The sequence below is a fragment of the Moschus berezovskii genome, chromosome 18, assembly GCF_049115385.1.
Source record: "Moschus berezovskii isolate FMDL1 chromosome 18, NW_MosBer_1.0, whole genome shotgun sequence".
In the NCBI taxonomy this organism is placed as follows: domain Eukaryota; kingdom Metazoa; phylum Chordata; class Mammalia; order Artiodactyla; family Moschidae; genus Moschus; species Moschus berezovskii.
In genome coordinates, this window is record NC_142477.1 from 77,009,365 (window position 1) to 77,036,670 (window position 27,306).

Here is a 27,306-nt window from a genome sequence, read left to right on the forward strand (position 1 = left end):
AGGGGATCTTCCCAACCCAGGGATCTAACCCAAATCTCCTGTGTCTCCTGCATTGCAGGCGGATTCTTTACCAGTGAGTCACCGGGGAAGTCCAGTGTGGCTTTGGGCAGGCTATTGTACCTCCCTGTGCGTTGGTTCCCGCACCTGTGAATGAAAGAGCAGTGCCCTCTCTACAGAGGCGCGGTGAGGATTAGGTGAGACAGCGCGTAGCAGGCGCATGGAACGCTGTGGGGCGCGCCGCCAGTGCTAGGGTCCTCGGTGGTTGTGGGGTGTACACAGCAGGTGCCTGTGTCCTGCTCTGCCTGCACGGCGTTCCCGTTTGATCCCTTAAAGAAACCCCTTCAAGACTCCACTCAAGTATTAACCCCTCAGTGCAGTTTTCCCTCACCAGCAACTCACACCCAGCCAAAGAAATTATTTCTCTCAACTTTTCAGTTCCGTGGTATTTTACATGTGCTTTTTGTATACTAATGCTGTACTATGGTAAATTGAGTATGTGTGTGTGTGTGTGGTGTGTCTGTGTGTGTGTGTTGAGTCTTTTCAGAGTGATTCATATCATTCATTCCACTGCTTTAAGACAAGAGTTGAAGATGTTAGCCACTTGGATATCTAAAGGAAGTGTTTTCTAGGAAGAGGAAAGCAAGAAAAACCTCCAGGGAGGGTGTACCATGAGAAGTCGCAGGAGCAGCAAGGGCGGCCTTGTGGCTGGAGCAGAGGCAGCAAGTAAGAGATGGAAGGAGGTCAAGACTGAAGGGTGAAGGGAAAGGGGTGTGGACAGAACAGGTATGGGCAGTGACCCATCACAGGGATATTGACTTTCACTCTAAAGTGAGGTGGGAGCCATTGAAGGGCTTGAGCAAAGGATTGCCTTGATTAGTGAGGACTGTGAAAGGATCACGGTAGCTGCTGGTGGAGAGCAGGCTGTCAGGGAACCAGGGTAGAACCAGGAGTCCAGCGGGAGACTACTGCAAGTCTGAATGCCCCTCCTCCCCCTCTGTATTTGTCAGATTTCCCTTCTGTCCTAACCACCCCAGAATCTCAGTGGCTCACCAAAAATAAACATTTTCTTCACTAACAGGTCATGGTTTGGCTGGGTTTGGCTGATGGCAGCTGATCTCAGCAGGACTTGGATTCGAGCTGTAGATTGGGTTCAGAGTCTTTCCTGAGATTTCTCGTTCTTCTTGGCTTTGTGGCTCCCAGACACATATTTCTCTCATGGCAGAAGAAAGAAGAGATGAGGTCCAGCCAAGTCACAGAAGCACATTTTAAATCTCTGCTCACACCATACCCACCAACCATCTATCGGCCAAATCAAGGTACCTGGCCAAGCCCAACATCAGGGAGTGAGGAAGTGCACACTGCCCACTTGAATGGGAGATCCTGCACAGACACTCAGACAGAGTCTGGGGTGGAAGATTCTGGAATGGAGGAGGGACAATAGACAATACACCAATTTCCCACGTCCTCTCTATTCTAGGACCATCGTCCGGTGTCGTCAAGTTTTCTCTCATCCATTCCTAACTCAGGTCCGCTTTGACTCACACGCTGCCTCACACAATAGTCTCCATGTTTTTCCTCACCCAACTCTCAATTTCTCCCCCACATCACACTCCACACGCCCCTGCCTGAGTGTTCTTCCTGCAAGATTTCTTTACACCGATCCTGGTCAAAAAACTTCAGTGCCCAGTCATTTAGCAGCAAGATTTCTCACATGCGAGTAATTTCTGTACCTTCTTCATGGTTTTGGTCAATCTGTATAACACTTGTACTGTTATTATTTTTTAATATTTCTTTCACTTCACTTTAAGTCAACTTACTTTTTTCCCCCCAGCTTCATCTTAAATTGTAGTGAACATGAGAAAATTGTACATTTTTCTGAAAACATAAAAATATATGGCGATTAATGTAAACATGCTTGTGCATTTACCCTCTAAAGTCACTGGGGATTTGATGATTGCTCTCAGGGACCCACTGGCCTCTCATATCCCCTGCTGCTTCATCCCACCTGTCTGACCTTCACCCTCATCTCTACATATTTCCATTGCAGGGACCATGATGGTCTCCTCTCTGTGCACCTGTCATGGCAGAGGGTTTGCCCGTAGCCTTGCTTAGACCGCCCTCGGAGCCTAGAAGACTCTACCCCTTTCTCTCTGCCTGTCTGTCCTTCAAGGTCCGTGCCTCCTCCATACATCCCCTTTCTCCTAGTTAGCTGGCTCTCACTTCCTGCTTCGCTTACAAGCCATCGCCCAGAGTCCCCACTCATGCTTTTCTCATCATTTCACAGGTACTGGTCTCGCCAGCTTGGCTCACCAGTGCCCCCAAACCTCGCATGGCTTGTTCCTGCCCAGTCTCTCTCCATCGTTCACCCTGCAGGGTTCCTCATCCTTCACTCTGCATGTTAAAACAAGTGCTGTTTCCATGGTGTTCCATTGTAGTGTCTTTGACTAGGTTTATTCTCTGCTCTTTCTCTGTCTTTCATCCCCTGGTCCATTTCTGCTCTCCTTTCAAGATGCTAGTCAAATATTTCCTCCTCTATGAGGCTGTGAAGACTCCTCCCAGAGTTTGCTCTGTGTCCTTCTTTCTCAGCACATGTCACATGCCGTGGTCATCACTGTACTTATCTCCCTTGCCCACTGGACTGACTGTAAGCTCCTTAAGAAGTGGATCTTGCTGGATTTTGTTTCTCAGAGCATGGCATAGAATAGACACTTAGTAAACATTGAATTTCTCAATCAATTTTTGAATTAAAGTGACTTGGAACTTTGCTATTTTAGCAGGACTATATGTTCTTTGAGGGCAGAGATCTTGACTTCTCTCTTTTTCCTTCCCCATAATTGCTTACCTCAAGTAGATGAACAGTAGGTGCTTCTTAAGTTTGAAGTTAGATGAGTTTCCTATGAAATACAGGAGGTGGTTATGGTTGACAGTGAAAATTGGTGACAATTAAGATAGCAATTCTAAGCTGTTTTAGGCCTGAGCTGATTCTGAACAGCAAATGCATCGTGACTTTGATAACTGAAGGCAGCTGGGGCTACGTAGGAGCCCGTAACCCGTGTTCACAGACGAAAGGGAAGAGGCAGCGCCTGTTAGGCATCTAGTCCTGTCCTCTCTCTCAGCTCTCCGCCTGGTGATGGTGTCGGATTCTTTTCAGGATGGAACTGGTGTGTGTGCGTGTGTGTGTGTGTGTAAGAGAAACAGAGAGATAGCAGCCCAGATGCCAGCACACCTGGAGTCTATTTGTGAGGATCACTGGTTCAGTCCACAGCTTGGACCGTTCATTTATTTCTCGCTAAGTGAACATCTGGGATTCAGTTTGAGACGCCAACAAGTTTGGATGGGATCTCAAAGCCGTGGTTGGGAAGGGGGACTGCTCGCCCGAGGTGGGAGTGCGAGAGGTGATCAGGGGCTCTTAAACTATTCTGCAGACTTCAGTTCAAATGCAATAGCCAGAGGGTTGAGAAGCCCTTCCCAGGCTGAAAAAGCACTGTAAGAAATAGGGGAGGGGAATAATCAAAGGAGATTCAATCCGATCAAAGCACTAATGCAATCTGCAAAGTGCCCCGTTTCCCCTTTCACCCTGTTCCCTTTCTATCCCATAGTTTTTAAATGTCCAGGTTTCTTCCTTTTCTGGGAAAAAAAAGAAGAAGAAAGAAAAAAAAAACTTGGACTTTAACCAGAAAGGAAATGCTATGAGAAAGTAAAATTCTAATTAGTTATAGATGAGAATTGGTCACAGATAATTACTCAACATTCCTTGGCTCATGCCTGGGAGGGCTTAAAAGATCTTTTTTTTTTTGTTGCTAGATATGTAAACATATATCTAGATACGTAGATAAACACACAGAGAAACTCACCGTCATTAACAGATCTTGCCAAGTGCAAGTGTTTAGAACAAAAATGAAAGGGAAATTTGTCATTCACAAGCTAGGAATGTTTGCATCGTTTGCTGTCAGGCCTCTTTTTTCTTTTTCTTTCTTTCCTTTTTTTTTTTTTTTTTTAACTTTGAAATTTTTCAAAACAAAAGAAAAGGTCAGTGGGTTCAAACAGGATCATTTTAAACAGTGCCCTTCTAGAAAATTTGTGCTGAGCTGTACCTGCCCTTGGTGACATCTACTGGCTTGAGTATTTCTCCTTCAATTTGCATGTGTCATTTTCCTACCTTTGGGTTGAAGGGGTTGGAGACCCAGGTGAAGGACCTAGAATAATCCAGAGAGAACATGGAAAATCTGTGATGAGTGGTGCTCCTGCTATCCTATTTAGAACGAGCTTTGCTGCATTGTTTTGGGGATTTTTAGTGTGGGAGGGAATCCCATAGCTGCCTAAAGTATTTTCCTCTTAATTCCTAGTAGAAATGGCTCAACATTAACCATCAGCTGCTCGAGGCATGCTGAATGTCTCTGCGGAGCGTGTTTTTACGGAACAACGCTCACTTCTAAGGAATCTCAGTCTTCCTTGCCTGCCCATCACAGCTCCCTCGTGCTCGTCCCCAGGCCGCACATGCAGGAGGGAACCCGTCTCCGAGGGCCTTCTGCCCTCGTGGCTGTTGTCTCCCAGCACCCTTGTTTTCTTGCTGTGGGACCCCTCTCCGGCGCCTGTGTGGTATGGGGACCCTCACCTTCACCCGGTTCTGAAACTGCCCTTGCTGGCCCTTCACCCCCCGGTGCCGTTCAGAGGGACTGGGCCTCCGCTCCTTCCTCTCAGGACCCCCTCTCTCTCTTTCTGTCTTTAACATTTATCTTAGTTATTTATTTGGCCACCCCGGGTCTTAGCTGCAGCGTTCAGGACCGTCTTCTGTCTTCGTTGAGGCACATGGGATGGTTAGTGTGGCATATAAACTCTTAGCTGTGGCATGCAGGATCTATTCCCTGGCCAGGGATTGAAACCATGCCCCCTGCACTGGCAGTACAGAGTCTTAGCCACTGGACCACCAGGGAAGTTTCAGGACCCTGTTTCAAGCACTGTGGCAAAAGTGTTTCATTTGTGCTATTGCACTTCCAACCCTCCAGTTACCTGGTTTCAACAAAACAGACCGAGACCCTCTTCTTGGGGGCATTTCATCTTCAAACGGGTATTCTAATCAAGATCATTATTCCCATTTTCACAGGAAGGAACCAAGAAAAAGAGAGAGGTTCAACCCCAAAGGATACTCAGCTTATTGAGAGCTGGATTTAGAATCCAAGGATCCTCAACAAGCTCTCAGAATAAGGAGAATAGAATGAGGATCTTAGGAATCATCTCCTCCAACCCACAATTGTGTTGATATAGAAAAGCAGCCTCAGAGCAGGGCTGTGGTTCACACAGTCACACAGCTCATGGGGGCAGAGCTCAGACCAGAGCCTGGCTTCCCTAGGTTCCAGCTCCTGGGGCCCTGTCCATGAGTGCGTGATACTGGTGGCCTAAAATTCACTGGGTCCCTCATCTTCTCACTGTCCCACTGTCCTAGTCTGTTCAGACGGCTGTACTAAAATATCAGAGGCTGGGCAGCTTATTAGCAACAGTTTTATTTCTCACAGCTCTGGAAGTCCGGGATCATACATGTTGCCTGCAGTATGCAGCATCTTTGGTTGTGGCATGTGAACTCTTATTTGCAGCATATGGGACCTAGTTCCCTGACCAGGGATCGAATCCCGGCCCCTGCAGTGGAAGCGTGGACTCTTAGCCACTGGACACCAGGGAATTCCCTGAAACCCCTTTTATGAATGCACTGATTCCCTTCATGAAGCCTCTCCTCTCATATCCCTGTCAGATTTCCAAGACCCCACCTCCTAATGCTGTCATCTTGGGGGTTAGGGTCCCAGCATACAAATCTGGGTGAGGAGGGGACACAAACATTCAAGCTGTAGTGACCTCCCTCACTTCCCTAACCACTGGAGATGCCATGGCCCGTTTTCCTAAGCACTGTAAGCACATCTCCTCGCCTGCCTTCCCAGTCTCAGCTTCCACAGACTCTCCGCACCAGACCTGCGCTGCATGGTCCTCTAACCTCCGCCTTGTCTGTTCTTGCCACAGATGTCAGGTCTTTGCCTCTGCCATTGCCATCACACGTGCACTGGAATCTTCTCTCTTGTCTATTCACAGCCTCACACTAAACGTTTTCCCCTCATCCCATCTTTATCGAATCATTCTCTGCAGCGTAGGAGCATGTTGCAGTGTGTCCCATCTTACAAAATAAAAAGAAAGCCTTTCTTGACTTCCTCTCCCCTCAACCCATTTTCAGTTCCCCTTTGTAGCAAATTATTGTTTTTCCCTTGATTTTGCCTCCTCCCACCCTTTCTTGAACCGCTCCAGTTTATAGTCCATGCCTAACTCTGTACCAGCTGCCCTTTCAAGTCACCGTCTTGCTGGGTCCACGCTGTCCTCCCCTGTCTCTGCCTCTTGGCCCCACTTGACGAACCGGTCCCTCCTCCCCCCACCCCTCCCTGGAAGGCTTTGTCACGTGGCTTCTGCAGTTCCACCATCTCCTCCTACCGCCCTGCACTGCTTCCTCCTCCCTCTGGTCTCTAATGGATGGTGCGGCCCAGGACTCAGTCCTCGGTCCTCTTCCCTTCTTTTTTTCATCTTTCATGGTGGCCTTGGTTTCTGTACTTAAATACAGTCTATTAATACATCTCCATTTTGGTATTATCCCTGAAACCCAGATTTGCATATCCAATTGTCCATTGGGTTTCTCCACGTGGACATTTATAGGCATATCAAATTTAACATGTCCAAATCTGACCCCTCGCCACACCTGCCCTACCCACACTCTTCCTCTCTCTCGGGTAACAACAGATCAAACCTTCAGATGCACAGGCCGAAACCTTCGCATCATCCTTCATTCTGCTCTCCCAAGCTTTACCTCCAATCCATCAGCAAAGCCTGTCAGTTCCACCTTCAGATATTTTCATCTTAACATCTTTGAAGCCACCCCCTTGGTAGAAGGGTAAAGCAAGTTCCCAGAGAAGGGAGGAGCATGTGCAGAAACCCTGAGGCAGGGGAAGATGTAAGACTGGAGTTTCTCAGAAGGGATGAAGGAGCGATTCTAGTGTCTGGGGAGCTGCCTGCCCTGTGGGCCCCATTATAAAATGGGGTTGAAGAAATCGCTAAGGGGATCTGAGCTCTGGCCACTGCCGAGGGGTCTGGCTGTCTGGAATGGATCTGGCCAGCTCTGAGGGATGTGCATGACTCTGTTCATTGCATGTGCATTTCGTCTGCAGTGTATGTTATGTGTGTGAGTGCTCATATGCACGCGTAAGTATGCATTTTCTCTCACTCTTGACATCTTTTCCTAGTGTCTTGAGCCCTCCGTTTTACTGATGTAGTTCCATGTCCAGTCTGCTGCTGGCGGATCCCCAGAAACCTCTGCTCATGACTTTAATCCTAGATGAAGCAGCCTTTTTGTTCACAGACCCTTGGAGTTCCCTGCATTATTCTAGGCAGATATGACTTAGGCCTTATGGGCTGTCACCCTGGAATAAGATAACCCTCTGAGCCCTTGACTGCTTCTCTGCAGAGCCAGGCGTATCCACTGCTGCAGATCCAGACTCCTGCTCTTCTTTCCCACTCCCACCTCTCGTCCCCGCCCCCATCTCCCCTGCCCCCACCTTCCTCATTTTCTCCTGAAATCAGGGTCTTCTGGAGACAGGGCTATTTGGGCACATGGCAGCAGCTGGGACAGAGGTCAAAGACGAGTGAGACTCAGGCCACTGATGTGTTCTGCTTTGTCCTTAACAACCGTGTTATTGGAGGAAAATTGGTGCAATGTAAAGTGCCGGAAAGTTCAAAAAGGGTTGTTTTAGGGTCTTTGTGCCTGTTTTCTTTTCACACTGGAGTGCTGAATCCTGGGCAAGCCCCAGGGTTGTCTAGAGCTGGACAGATGTCTCAGGACAGAGTCACCTACAAGGACAGGCAGGGGGCTGAGAATGCCCTTGGCGGATTTCTGAAGGGCAGACCCTTTTAGATCTGAAAGGGAAATAAGCATAAATGCTCTTAAGGGACAGCTCAGGATTCTGTGCCCTCCCTGGCCTGGGGGCAGTGATTTGCTGGAACCCTCAGAGCCTTCTTCTGAAACCAGAGGCCTTGGACAGTAAGGCCAGGGACCACGGGGTTAGTGTCCTAGTCCCTTTGACTCGGTGTCTCCTGCAAATGCAAAATGAGTGAGTACTCTGTGTAGTCACTGGAAGGACTGATGCTGAAGTTGAAGCTCCAATGTTTTGGCCACCTAATGTGAATAGCCAACTCATTGGAAAAGACTCTGATACTGGGAAGGATTGAGAACAGAGGATGAGATAGTTGGATGGCATCATCAATTCAATGGACTTGAGTTTGAGCAAACTCTAGGAGATAACGGAGGACAGGGGAGCCTGGCATGCTGCAGACCATGAAGTCTCAAAGAGTTGGACATGACTTAGTGACTAAGCAACAGCAACTCCTTATTACTGGCTCCTTCCTAGGATTGTTGGGAGGCCTTCTGGTCAACCAAGCACCAAAGAGTTAAGGAAGGAGAATGGTGAAGGAACTCTGACACAGGTTTTGGTGTCAGAGAGGCTTCTGTCCAAACCTTATCAGCTGTGTGACTTTAGACAAGCTCCATAACCTCTCCGCCCCTCAGTTTCCTTGTGTAGGATACTGACAATAACAGTGTTGCTTTAAGGATGAAGTAAGATAATGCACTTAAGCACCTCCCTCTGTACTTAGCACACTGTAAGGGCCTGGCATTGATAGGAAAAAAGGAAAGAAGGAAGAACAAGATCAAAGAGATCATTATTGTTGCTTTGATTCCAAGATGAGTTGGTTATCGTGATAGTTCTCACCAAATATCCAAGTGTCCCTGTAGATTTCCTGTCTTCTTTTGTGGTTAGGTTTGGCCATGTGACTAGTTCTGGCCAATAGACTGAGAGAAGTGATATTAGTTACTATGAGGTCAAGGAACTGAAGACCTGTTGTAGCTCCTCCTTCCGACTCCTCCCCAACATACTATGTTCTTTACAAGATGAAGCAAGTTTTTATGTGAGTGTGAAATCCATGTCTGTTGTGTTGATGCAATGAGATTTTGGGGTTCATTTGTTACTGTTTATAGCCTTGCTGACCAATACAGTCATCTGTAAAGGAGAAATAAATCTTCCCTATTTCTGACCTCCTGGGGTGTCTAGGAATGATGATAATGAAAACCACAGTGGCCGCCACAGCTCCCACTTGGCGAGCCTTTGCGGTACACTGCTAAGCCCCTCACAGATGCCCTCTTGGGTATCTCACAAGGTTCAAGGTTTGCTATTACATAATAATTGTTCCTAAAATAAACTTAAAGCTATTTTATTTTTTAAGGATTCTCTTAACTCAGTGGGGAAAAAACTGCTTAGGGCAAGAGTTTTAGATTAGGATGACAAAGTTGTTTCTCTTACAGAAATGTCAGAAGCAAAGGTTTTTAATTGCTATTAGGACATTTTGAAGTTACCAACTAAAAATAACAGATTTTCAAAACTGACAGAAGTCAACCTAAATGTCATTGAGCAAATGCTGAATTCCATGGAAGACAAGATTCAGGTCAACTGGCTTCCAAACCATGAAATTAAATTGTGGCTTGGTCCAGGAGTGCTATTAAAAAAGGAAGCCCTGTTAGAGCTCAATAAAGCTGCTACCCACTTGCCCCCTCACCAAAAAAAAGACCCTCTAAAAAGACATTATTAAAAAGAGGGAAATCCCAGTGGCAGAGAACAGCCAGTCACTAACCAAAGTGGCTCCTGGGTGTTGAAACCGGTGGCCAGCAGGCTTTCCTCTTACGCATGCAGGGGCCCTCTCTGATGTGACAGTGCTGTGAGCCAGCAGTCAGTACAGATCAGGTTTCTTGCTGAACTGATCAGGTTACATCCAATTTGCATTATGAAATTTGCATAACAAGAAAAAAACCTGAATTTGATGTGGTGGGGAGGTGAGGAAACCAAGAAAATATGAGGCCATCAGTGGCTACAGTAAATATCTGTGGAAACAAGCCCTATTCAGGTTCTCTGCTCTTGACTCTGCTCTGCTGAGGAGTTCCCCTGATACAGAGTGACATCTGTGCGTCCTCGTGGATGAGAGTGCCACCTCCAAGTTGGGGTGTGAGGCCTCTGAATTTGGTTCTGCCCTTCTCGTGGGTTTTGCCCTTCTTGTAGGTTCTGTCAGGATGTACTGGGGGAGGCCTGGAGCTTCTGCTCCAAATAGCAAAACCACTTTGGCTCTTGTTGGTGTTTCGGAAAACACCAGAAGACCTGGAAGCCATCCAGCCTGCCTAGGAAAGTGCCTGGAGAAGGGGATTCAATTGATTTCATTACTAAAGCCAACAGTCCTGTGACCTTTGGGAATTAGCACACTGACTTCCTTCCTCCCTCAGGCCTTAGCTGAGCAGCTGAACATTCCACACCTCCTGAAGAAAGGGGAGGCATGCTGTGGGTGCTGGGGCCTGCTGCTGCTGAGCCTGTTTCCTTCTGGCCTGGAGGCCTCTCACCTATCCTGCACCCACTAAGATTCTGCCCTGGCCCCATCCTCTTCTGCCTTTCTGCCCAGTAGGGCAGTAGTGAGGCAGCTGACTCTGGAAGCTGAGTCTCCAAGAAGATTCTGGAAGCAGACAGACTCAAGCAATTAGACCTTCTGGGAGTCTTGTTCACCTACGAACAGGATGACTCCCTTCACCCAGCCCAGAAAAGCTATTGATTTTTCAGGTTTCCTGAATTGACCATTCCCAGTTTATGACTTACTCATGAAATTCAAGAGGCCCTTACTAAAAGCCCCCTTGTATCCCCGGGGTTGTGTTGGCTCACAGTGGGTCGCTGAGCAGATATTAGACATATTTCCCACTTAAGGACCTTTAGAACTTAATGGGAAGATGAGACCCACACACGAGGTAGTAAGTCATGACAGTCTATAATGAGGGCTAAATTAAATACCTCATTATCCATGGTAAAGAGCACAGGTTTGGCATTGGGTAAATGCAGGTTTAATCCCTGGCTCAGGACGATCCCCTGGAGGCGGGAATGGCAACCCACTCCAGGATTCTTGTCTGGAGAATCCCCTGGACATAGGAGCCTGGCGGGCTACAGTTCAAAGGATCAAAACGAGTCGGACACAACTGAGAGACCAAGGACACACACGTGTGTTCAAGCCCATCGCCGTCATTGTGGCTGAGTTTGGCTCTGGGCAGGTGGCTTAGCCTTCTCAGGCCTTTGTTTCATTATTATAGGGTGACTGCTAGTACTGCTTTTGCAGTTATTCTGTGGGAAGCCCCTTGTGCGGTGCCTGACTCATGGTCTTACCATCATTGCCAGCCACTGCAACCAGCTGCCACATGCATTTCAGGGATCCCAGCAGTTCAGAAGTCCTGAATCTGGACACAGCCCCTTCTGTGCGATGGTCCTCTTGTCTCTATTTTTAGTGCTAATTGGTCGTTTTGATTAATCAGTTACCCAAGTGGGAGCCCCTGGGGCCACTTTTAACCCCTTCACTCCTGTAGCCCTCATATGCATTCACTCACAAAAGCCCGTGGTTGAGACCTCAGATCCCGCTTCTTCACTCCAGTGTGACTCCTCCCCTTCCCCAGGGCCTCACACAGCCTCGGAGATTACTAGGAGCCCTCTAATTGCTCGCCTTGCCTCTGATTCCACCCCACCCTCTTTCAAGCCAGGCTTACGGCTACTCAACAGAACTGGTCAAAATCCAAAACAGATGGTCGTTCAGGCTCAGACTCCGTCTGTGGCTCCCTCTGACTCTCAGTACACAGCCAAGCCCAAGTCCTTTATCATGACCCGCGGGGACCCTCATTAATGTGACCTCTGCTTAGCCCTGGAGCTTCCCCACTTGTGTTTCTCAAGCCGTCTAGTCCCTGCAGTGCAGCCCTGTTCCCCAAAAGCCGCTCCTTAGTCTCCGGGCCCTCCATGCACATACTGCTTTCGAAGCCTAGAACCCGTTGTGTCTCCTGAAGAGTCAAAACTGTGCTTCAAACAACAAACCAATAAACAAAAGCTCCAAACCAGTTTCTTCAGGAAGCCTTCCTGTCCCAGGGTTAGCTGCTCCTCCTCTTGTGCCCCCGTGATAGCTTTGCTCACAAGATCATGCTACAGATCTTTGTTTCCATGTCAGTCTCCTTTGCTAGCATCTGACATCCTTCTTCATCTACATCTTATGCATGCAGATACAGGAAGGGACCGTATCTTAATCATCTTTGTATGTTCATATTGAAAAATGCCTGGGAAGATGGATGGATGGGTAGATGAATGGATGGATGCACAGACAGAGGGGTAGAGGGTGGTTTTATGAATGGATAAATTAGTGGTTGCATGGGTTCAATGGACAGACAAATGAAAGAATTCAATAAGGTGGAAACAATCTCTAATTAGATCTTACCCCCAGGTTCCTCCAAGAAGGCCATCAGTGGTACCACAAAGCCAAGACTCTGTTTCTTGGGGCTTCACAGTTCAGCTGAAAAACAGAATGACCTTACAGCTGGCAGCCCGTGGACTTCTTGACCCTCCCATTGTTCCAGCAGGAAAGCTGAAAAGGAGTGTTGATCTTAGAGGAAGAGAAGACATCCAGGTGGACTTATCACTGACCGGGGCCCAAATCTTGTCTGGTGACCTCCTGAGGTCTGCCCTCATATGGGTCCCATTCATCCCTTTTCTCCATCTAGATGTCACAGGTTTATTTCCAGTTTGAACTGGGGCACATTTCTACCTCTGGACCCAGGAGACAGAGCAGCAGATGGCATGAGTGATGGAGGGCAGAGAGGCCAATAGCTGCTGTCTGCAGCCCAGCACTTATCTGTCCCTCTGGCAGGGAATGACCTGTTTCCCTCTGTCCATTTTCCTGTTCAGGAGCTGCTCTTAGAGCAGCCACGTGAGAAGCGCACCTTATGCAGCCTGGAGGCTTCATCAGCTCTTCGAGTAAGACCTTTCAGACCAACTCGGCTCTCTACATAAGAATAAATAAATCTCAGGATGGGGTGAACTAGAAATGTATCAAAATCCCCTTGATAACAGAGAACCAGCCTATGGCCTGCCCAAGCTGAAGCAGAAAGACCCTGAGGCTTTTAAAGGAAGGAGAGCCCAGCCCAGCCGCCCTGGAATCCTCATTCAGGGTTTACGAAGCAGCAGACAGCACACAATTGGCTAAATTTGGTTGTGTTTTTATTTTTGTCCAGCCGCAAATACCGGCAAAGAACTGAAAACGATTTCCCTTCCCTTCCTGGAGCCTCAGAGCCAAGCTGGTTTTATTTTTAGCTTCAACTCTGGTTTTGAGCTTTGAGCATAGTCAATACCCTCCCCACTGCAGGCTGTGGTGGGCCAGATTACAGGACTTTTGCCTGAATTGGTGCATTGGCTGTCTGGGTGTAACTCTCACCAGGCTTTGTGCAGCTGTGGTTGTAGAGGAGAGTTCCAGACAGACCTACCTGGAAGCCCACTGCTGGCCTCGGGGACCCAAGAGCATCCTTTTCAGAGAGGGAAGTGTCCTCAGGGCGGATGGTTGTCTGGGCGGGGGAGGTTGCCACCCTGGATGAAAGGAAGCAGAGCCAAAAAGACAAGAAGGGGAGAAAAGGGGGGGTTGGGGGAGGGTAGCTATCATTGATAGAGAGGCTTCCAGTAACCCCAGTGGTTAGAACCAGGTTCAGGAGGCAGCCCGCTGGGGTCAACATCCTGCCTCCGCCTTTTCCTATCACAGTGGCCTTGCAGAATGGGCTTCACCTACCTCTCCATGTGTTGACATCCTTTATCTGTCTATCTGTTTGGCTTCCCTGGTAGCTCAGCTGGTAAAGAATCTGCCTGCAATGCAGGAGTCCTCGGTTCGACTGCTGGGTCGGGAAGATTCGCTGGAGAAGGGATAAGCTACCCATTCCAGTATTCCTGGGCTTCCCTGGTGGCTCAGCTGGTAAATAATCCGCCTGCAATGTGGGAGACCTGGGTTTGACCCCTGGATTGGGAAGATCCCCTGGAGAAGGGGAGGGCTACCCACTCCACCATTCTGGCCTGGAGAATTCCACGGAATCTGTCTATTTATTTATTGTTGACTGCATGCAGGCCTACTCTAGGTGCTTAAAGCGGGGGCCACTCTCAAGTTGCAGTGTGTGGGCTTTTCATTGCAGTGGTCTTTCTTTTTGCAGCTTATGGGCTTGGGTGCCTTGTAGCATGTGGGGTCTTCCTAGAGCAGGGATCAAACCTGTGTCCTGTGCATTGGCAGGTGGATTCTTAACCACTGGGCCACCAGGGAAGTCCCTTGATATCCTCTATCTGTAAGATGTCGGTAATAATGACCCCGGTTTCTGAGGTGCACTGCCCGAGATCCTACGCTTCCAGCACACAGAGCAGTGTCTGACACAGAGTTACCAAGCAGCTCATTTTGATTATGCCATGCGCTCGCTGCAGTGCTAGATGCTTTTACATACACTGTCAAGATTTACTGTGACCCACTGAGTAGAGTTATTTTGCAGGTGGAAAACTGAGGCTTAAGTAGCAAGGTAACTTCCCCAAGGTCCTATGACGAGAACATGATAGAGCCAGACCTGAACCTAGTCTGGCTGATCCCAGAGTCAAAGCAGCACACCTTCTCTGGGACCAGTGCTTTTCCGTGTTCAGTTCAGTTCAGTCGCTCAGTCATGTCCGACTCTTTTCAACCCCATGGACTGTGGCACACCAGGCTTCCCTGTCCATCACCATCTCCTGGAGCTTGTTCAAACTCATGTCCGTTGAGTTGATGATGCCATCCAACCATCTCATCCTCTGTCGTCTCCTTCTCCTCCAGCCTTCAACCTTTCCCAGCGTCAGGGTCTTTTCCAATGAATCAGTTCTTTGCATCAGGTGGCCAAAGTATTGGAGTTACAGCTTCAGCATCAGTCCTTCCAGTGGATATTCAGGATTGATTTCCTTTAGGATTGACTGGTGTTGGATCTCCTTGCAGTCCAAGAGACTCTCAAGAGTCTTCTCCAACATCACAGTTCAAAAGCACCCATTTTTCTCCACTCAGTTTTCTTTATAGTCCAGGTTTCACATCCATACATCACTACTGGAAAAAAACAGAGCTTTGATTAGATGGACCTTTGTTAGCAAAGTAGTGTCTCTGCTTTTTAATATTCTGTCTAGTTTGGTCATAGCTTTTCTCCCAAGGGGCAAGTGTCTTTTAATTTCATGGCTGCAGTCACCATCTGCAGTGATTTTGGAGTCTCAAAAAATAAAGTCTGTCACTGTTTGCACTGTTTCCCCATCTATTTGCCATGAAGTGATGGGACCAGATGCCATGATCTTCATTTTCTGAATGTTGAATTTAAGCCAACTTTTTCACTCTCCTCTTTCCCTTTCATCAAGAGACTCTTTAGTTCTTCTTTGCTTTCTACCATAAGGGTGATGTCATCTGCATATCTGAGGTTATTGCTGTTTCTCTCAGCAATCTTGATTCCAGTTTGTGCTTCATCCAGCCCGGCCTTTCATATAATGTACTCTGCATATAAGTTAAATAAGCAGGTGACAATATACAGCCTTGACGTACTCCTTTTCCTATTTGGAACCAGTCTGTTGTTCCATGTCAAGTTCTAACTGTTGCTTCTTGACCTGCACACAGATTTCTCAGGAGGCACATCAGGTGGTTGGGTATTCCCATCTCTTGAAGAATTTTCCACAGTGTGTTGTGATCCACACAGTCAAAGGCTTTGGCATAGTCAATAATGTAGAAGTAGATGTTTTTCTGGAATTCTCTTGCTTTTTCAATGAGCCAGCAGATGTTGACAATTTGATCTCTGGTTTCTCTACCTTGTCTAAATCCAGCTTGCACATCCGAAAGTTCATGGTCCACGTACTGTTGAAGCCTGGCTTGGAGAATATTGAGCATTACTTTGCTGGCATGTGAGATGAGTGCAATTGTGTGGTAGTTTGAACTTTGGCATTGCCTTTCTTTGGATTGGAATGAAAACTGACCTTTTCTAGTCCTGTGGCCACAGATGAGTTTTCCAAATTTGCTGGCATACTGAGTGCAGTACTTCCACAACATCATCTTTCAGGATTTGTAATAGCTCCACTGGAATTCCATAACCTCCAGTAGCATTGTTCGTAGTGATGCTTCCTAAGGCCCACTTGACTTCACATTCCAGGATGTCTGGCTCTAGGTAGTGGTCACACCATCGTGATTATCTATGTCATGAAGATCTTTTTTATACAGTTCTTCTGTGTATTCTTGCCTCTTCTTAATATCTTAATATCTTCTTAATATCTTCTGCTTCTATTAGGTCCATACCATTTCTGTCCTTTTTTGTGCCCATCTTTGCATGAAATGTTCCCTTGGTATCTCTAATTTTTTGAAGAGATCTCTAGTCTTTCCCATTCTAATATTTTTCTCTATTTCTTTGCATTGATCACTGATTAAGGCTTTCTTATCTCTCCTTGCTATTCTTTGGAACTATGTATTCAAATGGGTGTATCTTTTCTTTTCTCCTTTGCCTTTAGCTTCTCTTCTTCTCTCAGCTATTTGTAAGGCCTCCTCAGACAACCATTTTGCTTTTTTGCATTTCTTTTTCTTGGGGATGGTCTTGGTCCCTGTCTCCTGTACAATGTCACGAACCTCCATCCAGAGTTCATCAGGCACTGTGTCAATCAGATCTAGTCCCTTAAATCTATTTCTCACTTCCACTGTATAATCATAAGGGATTTAATTTAGGTCATACCTGAATGGTCTAGTGTTTTTCCCTACTTTCTTCAATTTGAATCTGAATTTGGCAATAAGGAGTTCATGATCTGAGCCACAGTCAGCTCCTGGTCTTGTTTTTGCTAACTGTATACAGCTTCTCCATCTTTGGCTGCAAAGAATACAATCACTCTGATTTCGGTGTCGACCATCTGGTGATGTCCGTGTGTAGAGTCTTCTCTTGTGTTGTTGGAAGAGGGTGTTTGCTATGACCAGTGCGTTCTCTTGGCAAAACTGTTCGCCTTTGCCCTGCTTCATTCTGTACTCCAAGGCCAAATTTGCCCGTTACTCCAGGTATCTCCTGACTTCCTGTTTTTGCATTCCAGTCCCCTATAATGAATAGGGCATCTTTTTTGGGTGTTACTTCTAGAAGGTCTTGTAGGTCTTCATAGAACCTTTCAACTTCAGCTCCTGCAGCATTTTGACTGGGGCATAGACTTGGATTACTGTAATATTAAATGGTTTGTCTTAGAAGCAAACAGAGATCATTGTGTCATTTTTGAGATTGCATCCAAGTACCGCATTTCAGACTCTTTTGCTGACTGTGAGGGCTACGCCGTTTCTTCTAAGGGGTGCTTTCCCATAAGAATCCATATAAGAAAGTGGCTTATCACAGACAGAGGGGTCTGACAGGCTAGTCCTTGGGGTCACAGAGCATACATGCACACACGCTCATTTATCACTGGCTATATGGAAGCTGCTAGGAACAAGGGGCTAGACTGCCTCACACCGTCCTATCCTCTGGGCTACCCCCATTCTCCCCACCTGAGTGACAGGAGCACGTAAAAGGCAGATCCTGGGAGTGATGAGAAGGGCACTGGCCAAATCCATAGGGACAACAAGTACCGCAGAATGGCGGCTGCCAGGGACCAGGCGAGTGGCGGTGTGCGCTGTCTCTCTCGCACACGCTTCGAGTTTGCCTGATGGCCAGGCTCTGGAGATCTGCTGCACAATGACATGAGCTTACTTCAGTTAAACACGGTTAAGATGGTCAAGTCTATGTTAAGGCTTTTTTTTATAACCTCTGTTTTTAAAAATGGAGAACACAGGGAGTTAGGTGGGGCAGGGAACTTGAGCTTGCATGTCCCACTTGCCAGCCTTGCCTCTGGCTTCCTTCCGGGCAGGAGAGTCGCCAGCGGAATGTGGTTGGTCTTCACGTGCCCATGCTCAGTGTGCACCCCTGCAGGGCTGAGCCACATGCTTCTCACCAGAGCCTCATTCCTTAGGGTCATAAAGGCTTCTCTCCCACATGCTTTGCTCTTGTAAACTCCCTTCTGGTGTCCTGTCCCTCTCAAGTTTTTATCTGTTGACCTGGAATAAAAAAGGGCAGATAATAATACCCCACCCCCACCCCCAGGAATCACAGCTGCTTGGAGCTCTGTGACAGCGTGGGCTTTGGGGCCAGAAGCTGGGAAGAAGGTCACCTTTTCTTCTCTTCAGTTCACTTAGCTCTAAGATGGAATAACATGGTTATTCCACATAGCCAAACATGCATAGTTTAAGCAGAGAAATTCAGCCATTTGTAAACTGGTCTTTGCACTGGGAGACTCTGGGGAGTAAGAATCTGAGAATTTTGAGGATATCTGGGGACACTGGTTTGGGCTTCTGTGATTAGGGTGCATAATGACATTTGCTGACAAAGGTCCGTCTAGTCAAAGCTATGGTTTTTCCAGTAGTCATGTATGGATGTGAGAGCTGGACCATAAAGAAAGCTGAGTGCCGAAGAATTGATGCTGGAGAAGACTCTTGAGAGTCCCTTGAACTGCAAGGAGATCAAACCAGTCCATCCTAAAGAAAATCAGTCCTGAATATCCACTGGAAGGATGCTGAAGCTGAAACTCCAATATTTTGTCCACCTGATGCAAAGAACTGACTCATTGGAAAAGCCGCTGATGCTGGGAAAGATTGAAGGCGGGAGGAGAAGGGGATGACAGAGGATGAGATAGTTGGATGGCATCACTGACTTAATGGATATGAGTTTGAGCAAACTCTGGGAGTTGGTGATGGACAGGGAAGCCTGGCATGCTGCAGTCCATGGGGTCACAAAGAGTCAGACACGAATGAGCGACTGAACTGAACTGAATGATATTTGGATAGAGAGGCCTGGGGGTGAGCAAGAAGCGTGCCTGCATGTCAAGTCAGTTTAGTCGTGTCCTACTCTTTGTGACTCCATGGACTATAAACTGCCAGGCTCCTCTGTCCATGAGATTCTCCAGGCAAGAATACTGGAGTGGGTTGCCATGCCCTCTTCCAGAGGATCTTCCTGACCCAGGGATCGAACCCAAGTCTCTTACGTCTGCTGCACTAGCGGCATCTGGAAAGCCCCAAGCATGGGGCAGGCTTTCCGTTTTGACCTCACACTCCTGGGAAAGCAGCGCTCATGGGGGCAGCAGCAGTGACTCAGCATCCCCTGGCAGCTCAGGTGGCATTCGTTACCGTGGGTATTAGGGTGGACCATTCTCAGGACAGCGTCTGGCTCTGCTGCTGCCATCCAGCATGGGCTGCCCCTCCTGGACTGGCCTCCAGCCCCACTGCACGCCAAGACAGTGGCCGGCTTCCCTGTTAGGCACAGTGGGGACAGCACCCAGGGCCAATATTGCTGTTAAGGGACCCATGAAAATGGTTGAATTTCTTTGAAAATTAAAAGAAAAAAAGTGAGTGTTTAGGTCAAGTAAATGTTATATAATCTTAATGTATTTGTTTTTATACGAGCATAGTTATATAATGGGCTTCCCTGGTAGCTCAGTTGGTAAAGAATCCACCTGCAATGTAGGAGACCCTGGTTTGATTCCTGGGTTGGAAAGATCCCCAGGAGAGGGAATGGGTGCACATTCCTGTATTCTGGCGAATTCCATGGACTGTATAGTCCATGGGGTAGCAAAGAATTGGATACAACTGAGCGGCTTTCACTTTCATAGTTATGCAATATGATATTTAATGTTTTAAATAGAGGAAGGTGCCCACAGAGGTGAAAGTACCAAGGGCCCATTCTGGTCCGTGAACCCATGGTGATGCCCACTCTCTCCTCTGCTCCTATAATGGCTGCTGTCTCTCCTCCCCACCCCCACCACCCACTGAGGATCTGGAATATTCTCTCTTGCATTTTTATTTATTTTTAGGGACCCATTTCACATGCCCGTCCCATCAGTTGGCAATAGCTACTTAGAGCAAGCAATTGGTGAGACAAGTTCAAAAGCCTGTCTGAGGTTCCTGGGAAAGAATGTTGTTGTCATCGCTGTCGTCTCTCTGAGGCTCGTGACAGGGGAGAGACGGCAAGCAAGTTGTGTTCCTGCTTCCCACCTACCTTTGCCTTTTATCCCCCACCTGACTCCACATTTGGCAAGATGGAATACGCCTTCCGCGTGCTGAGCATCCCATGATGAAAGATCGAGAGGCCTTTGAGGCCTGTTGAGGGACGGATGGGGGTCTGTGAACACCCGTGATCCAGCTCCGTGCCCTCTTGACATCTCTTCATTGTCTTTTCCTTTTCCCGTTTCAGGCGCCTGAACAAGAATAAGCTCCAGGTCCTCCCAGAACTGCTTTTCCAGAGCAACCTGAAGCTCACCAGACTGTGAGTAGAGTGACCTGGCTTTCTCTACCTCTGCTGATGCAGAGGCTGCGGTTGCCTTAGCGCAGGGAGCCCTGACCACGCGGAGCTTGGCAGTGAGTCCGCATGTGTGGGCCTCTGGAGCCCGGCTTAGTGTGTGGGTCCCTGTGCGCCACCCAAGCCCACCTTTTCTGCTCCCTTCCTTCAGAGAGCCACTGAGGTGGCCGGTGAGAGCTGTGCGTCCAGCGCATCTCTCCTTTACACGGAGGGCGGGAGTCCATCCTTTCGCCTGGGTCTGAGTGTACCTCGGGGAGATGCCCCGAGGGGGGCTTGGAGGTGAGTCGGTTCACACAGGACAGTCTTGGAGGGCAGTGGTTTGGATTAAACCTGTCAACCTCACCTCCTTGCGGCTAGAAGGGTTCCTGCCCTGTGCCTGCTTCCTCCCACTGCCAGTCCGGGAACTCTGGATCTGGAGGTCTGTGATTTGTGTGGAAAAGGAAGAAACACCTTGAACTTTGCTTTCTCTTTGGGATGGTCCAGGATATAATGAAGTGGGGAGACTTGGAGATGTCTTTGTGTATTTATTCAGCATGAGAGTTTGGATACTCAAGAGCTGGAGAAACACATCCGGATGAAGAGTGTGATTCGTGGACTGGGGGTGTTAGGCAAGTGCTGACTGCTGACTGAACAGCTTCATGGCTGTATCTTGAAAGTCCTACTGGCGGTGGCTAGTGTATGTTATGGGGTGAATTGCTTGCCCAAGGCTTAACTTTCTGGTTGGAGCAACAAGTGTCTGGCTGCTTAGCAGTCAGGCAGCAAGATTTACAACGTGGCTGGGAGGACTGTGGCATTACTAGAGAGGTTTCTGCATGGCGGCCACCATTCCCATTCCGAAGGCCATGTTTAATGCCTACGTATGCGGTGCCCTGGTGCATGGAGGCTGCAGGATCAGTTGGGAAATATGAAACACATGTTTGCATGTGTACTCACGAGCGATTTCTGCATTAGGAAGCTGTGTGTCTGTCTGTGCACACGGCGAGAGGCTATGCACATAGCCGCACTTCAGGCGCTCTGGGGGCGTCAGCGGGCGGGCCTGGCCGGCGTGGCGGTGCGGCCTTGCCTGCATCCCCTCGGGCGCACCTGGCCTTCGTCACAGTCGTCTCTGGCCGGCACTCCTTTCTCTTGCTCAGTCCACCTGGCCGACTGTCCTGACTGTGGGAAAGAGCACGCCTCCCTTTCCAGCCTTCCATTCTGCATCCGCCCTGATGGATGTGAGGGGGGTGAAGTGCAGTGTGGATCTGGCAGAGCTGAATAAGCGATACCCAATGGGCAGGTGGGGAAACCACTCTGGTTTTTCCCTTCGTCCTCCCTGGAGAGTTCTTTCCTTAAACCCTCACTTAATAGCCGTCTCTCCACCCAGCACTACCTTGTGCCTTTCAGCCTGCTTTTAACTAAACCATACAGACTGTGCTGTGCCGTTCACCTGGACTCTCAGCATCACTTTCTGCAAACAGAAGGTGCCCGTGGGGCCACACTGCCAGGCAGCTTTGAGTGGGCGGGGTCTGAGGGTCCTGCTGCTGCAGGAGGTTGGAGAAGGGGTCTGGTTCGTGCTCCCTGCAGACATCCGTGGATGCCCAATTTAGGCGGAGCTGATCTTGACCTGCACAGAGGAGGCGTTTCAGGCTATGAGAACAGGTCTCTGAGATGCAGGGTGCCAGGCCCAGGCAGGCAGCACAGGGGCGTGGGGAGTCCAGTATGGTGGCCCCATGTCCCCTTTCTGACGGAGCGAGGTGAGGAGGGCCACTTTGCCTTCTGTGCCTAAGTGTCCTCACCAGGCCCCCTCTTCTGTTCACGCACCTCACCGAGGAGCTCTCTGCACCCAGAGATTGTGCTGTGCCCGCATTTTCTAGGGTGTAAAGTGCTCTGCACACATGACAGCATAGATAACTATTGTTACTCCTGCAGTTCCCATCTTCACAACTTGTTTCTAATCTCCTTTCATGGGAGACTTGAAGAGACGAGTAGCTGCCTTGAGAACTGTGATCTGTTACATGGAGCTTTTGCTTCAAGCCAGAGAGCAGCGGTTGGAAAGGTCTGTTCCTCTCCAGGTCCCTGGCCAGGCCCAATGTGACACACGAGGCACTCAGGAATGGGTGGGCCTCTGGTTATGAGCAGTGCTCTCAGGGAGCTTTGAATCTTTTATCCACCATTCATTCAGGAAGCTTCTCCCAGGTGCCTGGTCTCTGTGCTGGGTATTGAGCTGCAGACATGAAGGATGCCCTGTGCCCCGTCAGGACACACTCTGAATAGCTGCCAAAGAGCTGAGAGCTAAATATATATTTTTTTCATTGAAGCAGCTTTATTAACCTGGGTTTCAGCTATAATCAGCAATCCCTTTTTCTCTCTGGGCTTGGTCTTTGATTTTTCTTAATGACCCTCTTGTGTCTTTGTCTTATTTTGTCAGTCACTCCAGGGCCTTTTTGGAAGTAAGCAGGGTGCAAATTAGAAATCAATAAATGTGCAATCATGAGTGTGTATACATATGCCACCGGCTCTGTTTTAAAAGAGCACTGAATCTCAATAGACACAGTGAGCCATTTTCCAAGGAATGCTAAATGGGGCTGCTGGGTGGCTGTCTCCTCCACAATCTGCCGTGAGCTTTAAGCAGCAGTTCTGACACACCTTCTCTTATTAGATCTGTAGACAAAAACTGCTTCATATTCAATGATTATCTGAAAAATACCTTTTGGAAAAGCTATGGTCATATTTTAAGACATGTAGTGATGGGAAAAGGAAATGATATTCGTTGGGAACCGATGTTATTATAATATCACTACTAACTAGTGACAGAAATGTGACTAAAATTGGTTTAATCCAAAGGGGAAATATGTTAGTTCATATGCACGAGAAGGCCAGTGGTTGTTATGGTTGGCTTTACTTATGATTTTTATTTTCTTGAATATTCTGTCTATTTATTTCCGGTTGTGCTGATCTTCATTGCTGAACGGGCTTTTCTTTACTTGCGGCAAGTAGGGGCCACTCTCCTGCTGCAGCATGCAGGCCCCTCACTGCAGTGGATTTTTGTTGTGGCCCACAGGCTGTAGGGCATGCGGGTCTCAATCGTCTTGGCTTGCAGGCTCTAGGGCACAGGCTCAATAGTGGTGGCGCACAGGCTTAGTTGCTCTGGGTCATGTGGGATCTTCCCAATCAGGGTTCAAACCCGTGTCTTCTGCATCGGCAGGCAGGCTCTTCACCACTGAGCTACCAGGGAAGCCCCTGTGATTGGGTTTAGAAACCGCTGGATCCAGGGGCGTGTGGTGTCATCAGGACTTCACCCCCCTCCCTCCAGCCCTTGGAAGTGTGCGTGGGATGGCAGACAGCAGCAGGAGACTCAGAGCGAAGCAACCTGGCAACCAGGGTGGAGGGGCTGTCATTGACGACAGTCATGCCAAAAAGAACTGAGAGTCAGTTGCTTACCTTGGTCACACCTCTGACTCTGAGCAGGTGACTGTGGCTGCTGAGACGATGTCCTCCAATTAACCAGCTGTTTGTTGATGATGGTGTATGGGTCCTGGGAATGGATTTCCCAAAGAATAACTCTGTCTTCAGAAGACAGAGCAAGAGACCCCGAACTTAAACACAGCTGACGTCTCCAAGTTGATTGAGCATCTAATCTGTGCAGTTCCCCGTGCTTCCATTGAATGGCTTGGATCTTCACAATAACACTTCAAGATAATGGCAGTAGCAAACACAGTGCGTCCCAGATGCTCTTCTGAGTGCTTCACGTGTAACTTGTTTGATGCGCCTAATGACGGTGTGGGGGCAGGGACTATGACTTCTTTTCCACAGATGTGAAACTGGGGCTCAGAGAGGCCCAAGAACTTGCCCAGCGTCATACAGTTACTCAGCAACTGAGCCAGGAACCAAATGTGGGCAATCTGACTCGGAAGACTGTGCGTTCATTCTCCTACAATTAGCTCTCTGCCTCATTACGCCCATTTTGTAGATGAGGAAATTAAGGCTCGGATTTTAAACTACTTGTCTGTATATCTCATATTTCTAAGCAGCAGCCGCTCTTTGGATTCTGCCTCAGTGCTCAGATTTCAGCCTTCACAGCAATTCTGCAAAGAGAATGATTATTAAATCTACTTCTAAATCTCAGAAGAATTATCTGACCTACCTAGGTATTCTCTGTTTAGTTGTACAACCAGGATACACTGGAATGGGGAGCAGAGCGCATGTATGTTGCCGCAGAATATTTCTGGCATGCTGCATTGCTCCGCTAACTATTGTGGGGAGCTGAAGTCATCCTAAACAGGAGAGCTTTTATCAGACCTCGGCTGGTGCTCACACCCTCAGAGGCAGCGCCGTGGGATTCCCTGGTGCGTGTGTACAGTAGTGACGTATCTCCGCCCTTACTCTGTCCTTCAGTACTCAGAGCATGAGCCACAGCATCCCAGAGCGCAGGAGTGCCCTGAGGCTTAGGCAGTACCATTGTGGTCTGCAGAACACCCAGCAAGGCCTCTGTCCTACCTTGGGCACTCAGTAAATATTCAGTTCAATTCAGTCGCTTAGTCGTGTCCGACTCTTTGCGACCCCATGAACCACAGCACGCCAGGCCTCCCTGTCCATCACCAGCTCCCGGAGTTCACTCAAACTCATGTCCATTGAGTCGGTGATGCCATCCAGCCATCTCATTCTCTGCCGTCCCCGTCTCCTTCTACCCCCAATCCCTCTCACTCTAATCCTGAGGTTTTCGGTCTGTCTGCCCTCTGATGGAGGAGGATAGAGGCTTATGGAAGCTTCCTGATGAGAGAGACTGACTGAGGGAGAAACTGTGTCTTGAGAGTCCCGTGGACTGCAAGGAGATCCCACCAGTCCATCCTAAAGGAGATCAGTCCTGAATATTCATTGCAAGGACCGATGTTGAAGCTGAAACTCCAATACTTGGGTCACCTGCTGTGAAGAACTGACTCCTTGGAAAAGACGCTGATGCTGGGAAAGATTGAAGGTGGGAGGAGAAGGGGACGACAGAGGATGACATGGTTGGATGGCGTCACCAACTCAATGGGCATGAGTTTGAGTGAACTCCGGGAGTTGGTGATGGACAGGGAGGCCTGGCGTGCTCCAGTCCATGGGGTCGCAAAGAGTCGGACACGACTGAGCGACTGAGCTGAACTGAATCCTGAGGTAAGATTTTCAGGTGTCAGAGCTGTACTTCTGCTCTTGCTAGGTTTTCTCTCACTCCTGACCCAGAGCTGATCTGAGGAGATGGCAGTGAAGTAAAAGTGTTAAAGAGCTGCCAATTACTTGTTATGAGACCATGGGCAAATTATTATTACTTAATCTCTCTGGTCTCATGTTGTTGATCAGTAAAATAGACTATAATAGAACCTCCTTCTCCAGGTGTTTGTAATGTACTTGGAACCAGCCCAGGGACAACCTCTAGCACTGAGTATAGCGCACAGAAAGTGCTCAGTGAAAATGGCCATGGTTAGCTTTTGCCGGCTAACTGACAGGAATGGCGTATATGCTGGGGCTTTGGCATCTCTGATGACAACATTTGAGAACCTGGCAATGAATTTAGGCTCTGAGACAGAGGAGGGTTGAGAGAGGCACCAGGAGCAGCACGACCCCCACCCTCCCACTGGTTCTGCCACCCACAAGCCGTGTGACCTTAGCATGTTACTCCACCTCTCTGGGCCTGATTCAGAGAGTTTGGGATGGAGCACAACCTGCTCTGTGGTCTGTAGGTTCCTGATTTCTCCTTTCATTCCTCTCCGTCCAGCTTTCTCTTTTACCTATACACTGGGGGAAGGAGTGAGAAGTTTCTGGTTATTTGGAAGTGAAGTGGTTAATGTTGCCAGAAATTCCTTCAAAGAAGCAAAAGACAAGATGAAAACAGTAATTAAAAGCTCTCTGCCTTTCCCAAGATGAGGGAGCTTTGAAGGGGAGGAGAGGGACACGGAGTTTCGCAACTGCTTTTTGAGAGTCTGACTTTGCCAGCTGAGGCTGAGCAGACCCCTGGGGTCCTTCTGGTCCATGTCTGGTGGATTCATGGCAGAAGAGGTCGTTACATAGTTGATAGTGGTTTAAAGCCTGACTGAAGAAGCAGCTGTACTGGCAGCAGGACAGAGGCCCCCAGTTATTCTCCACACAGCCCTGCAAGGTATTTGGTGGATTAAAAAAAATGCCACTGGGGTTAAACTGCTGTCGCTCACTTGGGTCAGCAGAGTTGCAAGAGACTCGGAAAGTTGATTGCCAGGCAGCTGAAGACAATATGAAACGTGGCCAGCCAACTTAGCCCCAGGTCACTGGGCAGCTGCCCCCCTCCCAAAGATGTGTGAGACCGCAGTTTTCAGGAACTTACTTGCAGTGAGCGAGCCATCCCCTCAACTGTCATTTTCTGCTCGCTTATACCTCTCCTTCATATTATCATTTTCTGCCCCAGTCACACAGCCATGAGTATCCATGCTGTGTCCATGCTCAGTCATGTCCATCTCTTTGTGACCCCATGGACAGCAGTCCACCAGGCTCCCCTGACTGTGGGATTCTCCAGGCAAGAATACTGGAGTGGATTGCCAAGTTCCCCTGCAGGGGATCTTCCCTGCCCAGGGACTGAACCCGCGTCTCTTGCAACTCCTGCACGGGCAGGTAGGTTCCACCGCGCCACTGGGGAAGCTCCATGCCCCAAATCCCCAGACAAACCAGAAGCTGCATTTCTGCATCTGTGCTTTGCTAAGTGATCTAATGTTTCTTTGTTTTTTCTTTAAATATTTATTTATTTGACTTCTTGGGGTATTAGCTGTGGTGTGTGGGATTTTTTTGAAGTAGTCCATTAGTGGAGGAAAAAGTCAGGGAACTACACAGACCTGGGTTTGGATCCCACCTTCTGCTGACTAACCCTGGGCAAGTGATCTCAACTTTCTCAGTCTCTGATTGATTAGCTGGACAATAGGGAGACTAGGCAGAACTTCTGTCTTAGTTTGAGGGGCTGTGACAATGAAGAACCTCAGGCCAGATGGCTTAAATAACAGAAATTTGTTTCCTCACAGCTTACAGCCTGGAAGTTGCAGATCTGAGTGCTG

The 27,306-nt window shown here is 48.4% G+C and overlaps 1 protein-coding gene across 1 annotated transcript in view; it reads left to right on the forward strand.

The window, feature by feature from the left end:
- SLIT3 (slit guidance ligand 3) overlaps positions 1 to 27,306 on the forward strand; it is a 725,929-nt gene that overhangs the window by 106,749 nt on the left and 591,874 nt on the right. Inside the window, exon 4 of the mRNA XM_055421786.2 lies at positions 20,171 to 20,242. Coding sequence (XP_055277761.2) covers positions 20,171 to 20,242 — 72 coding nt within the window. The remainder of the gene's footprint in view (positions 1 to 20,170; positions 20,243 to 27,306) is intronic.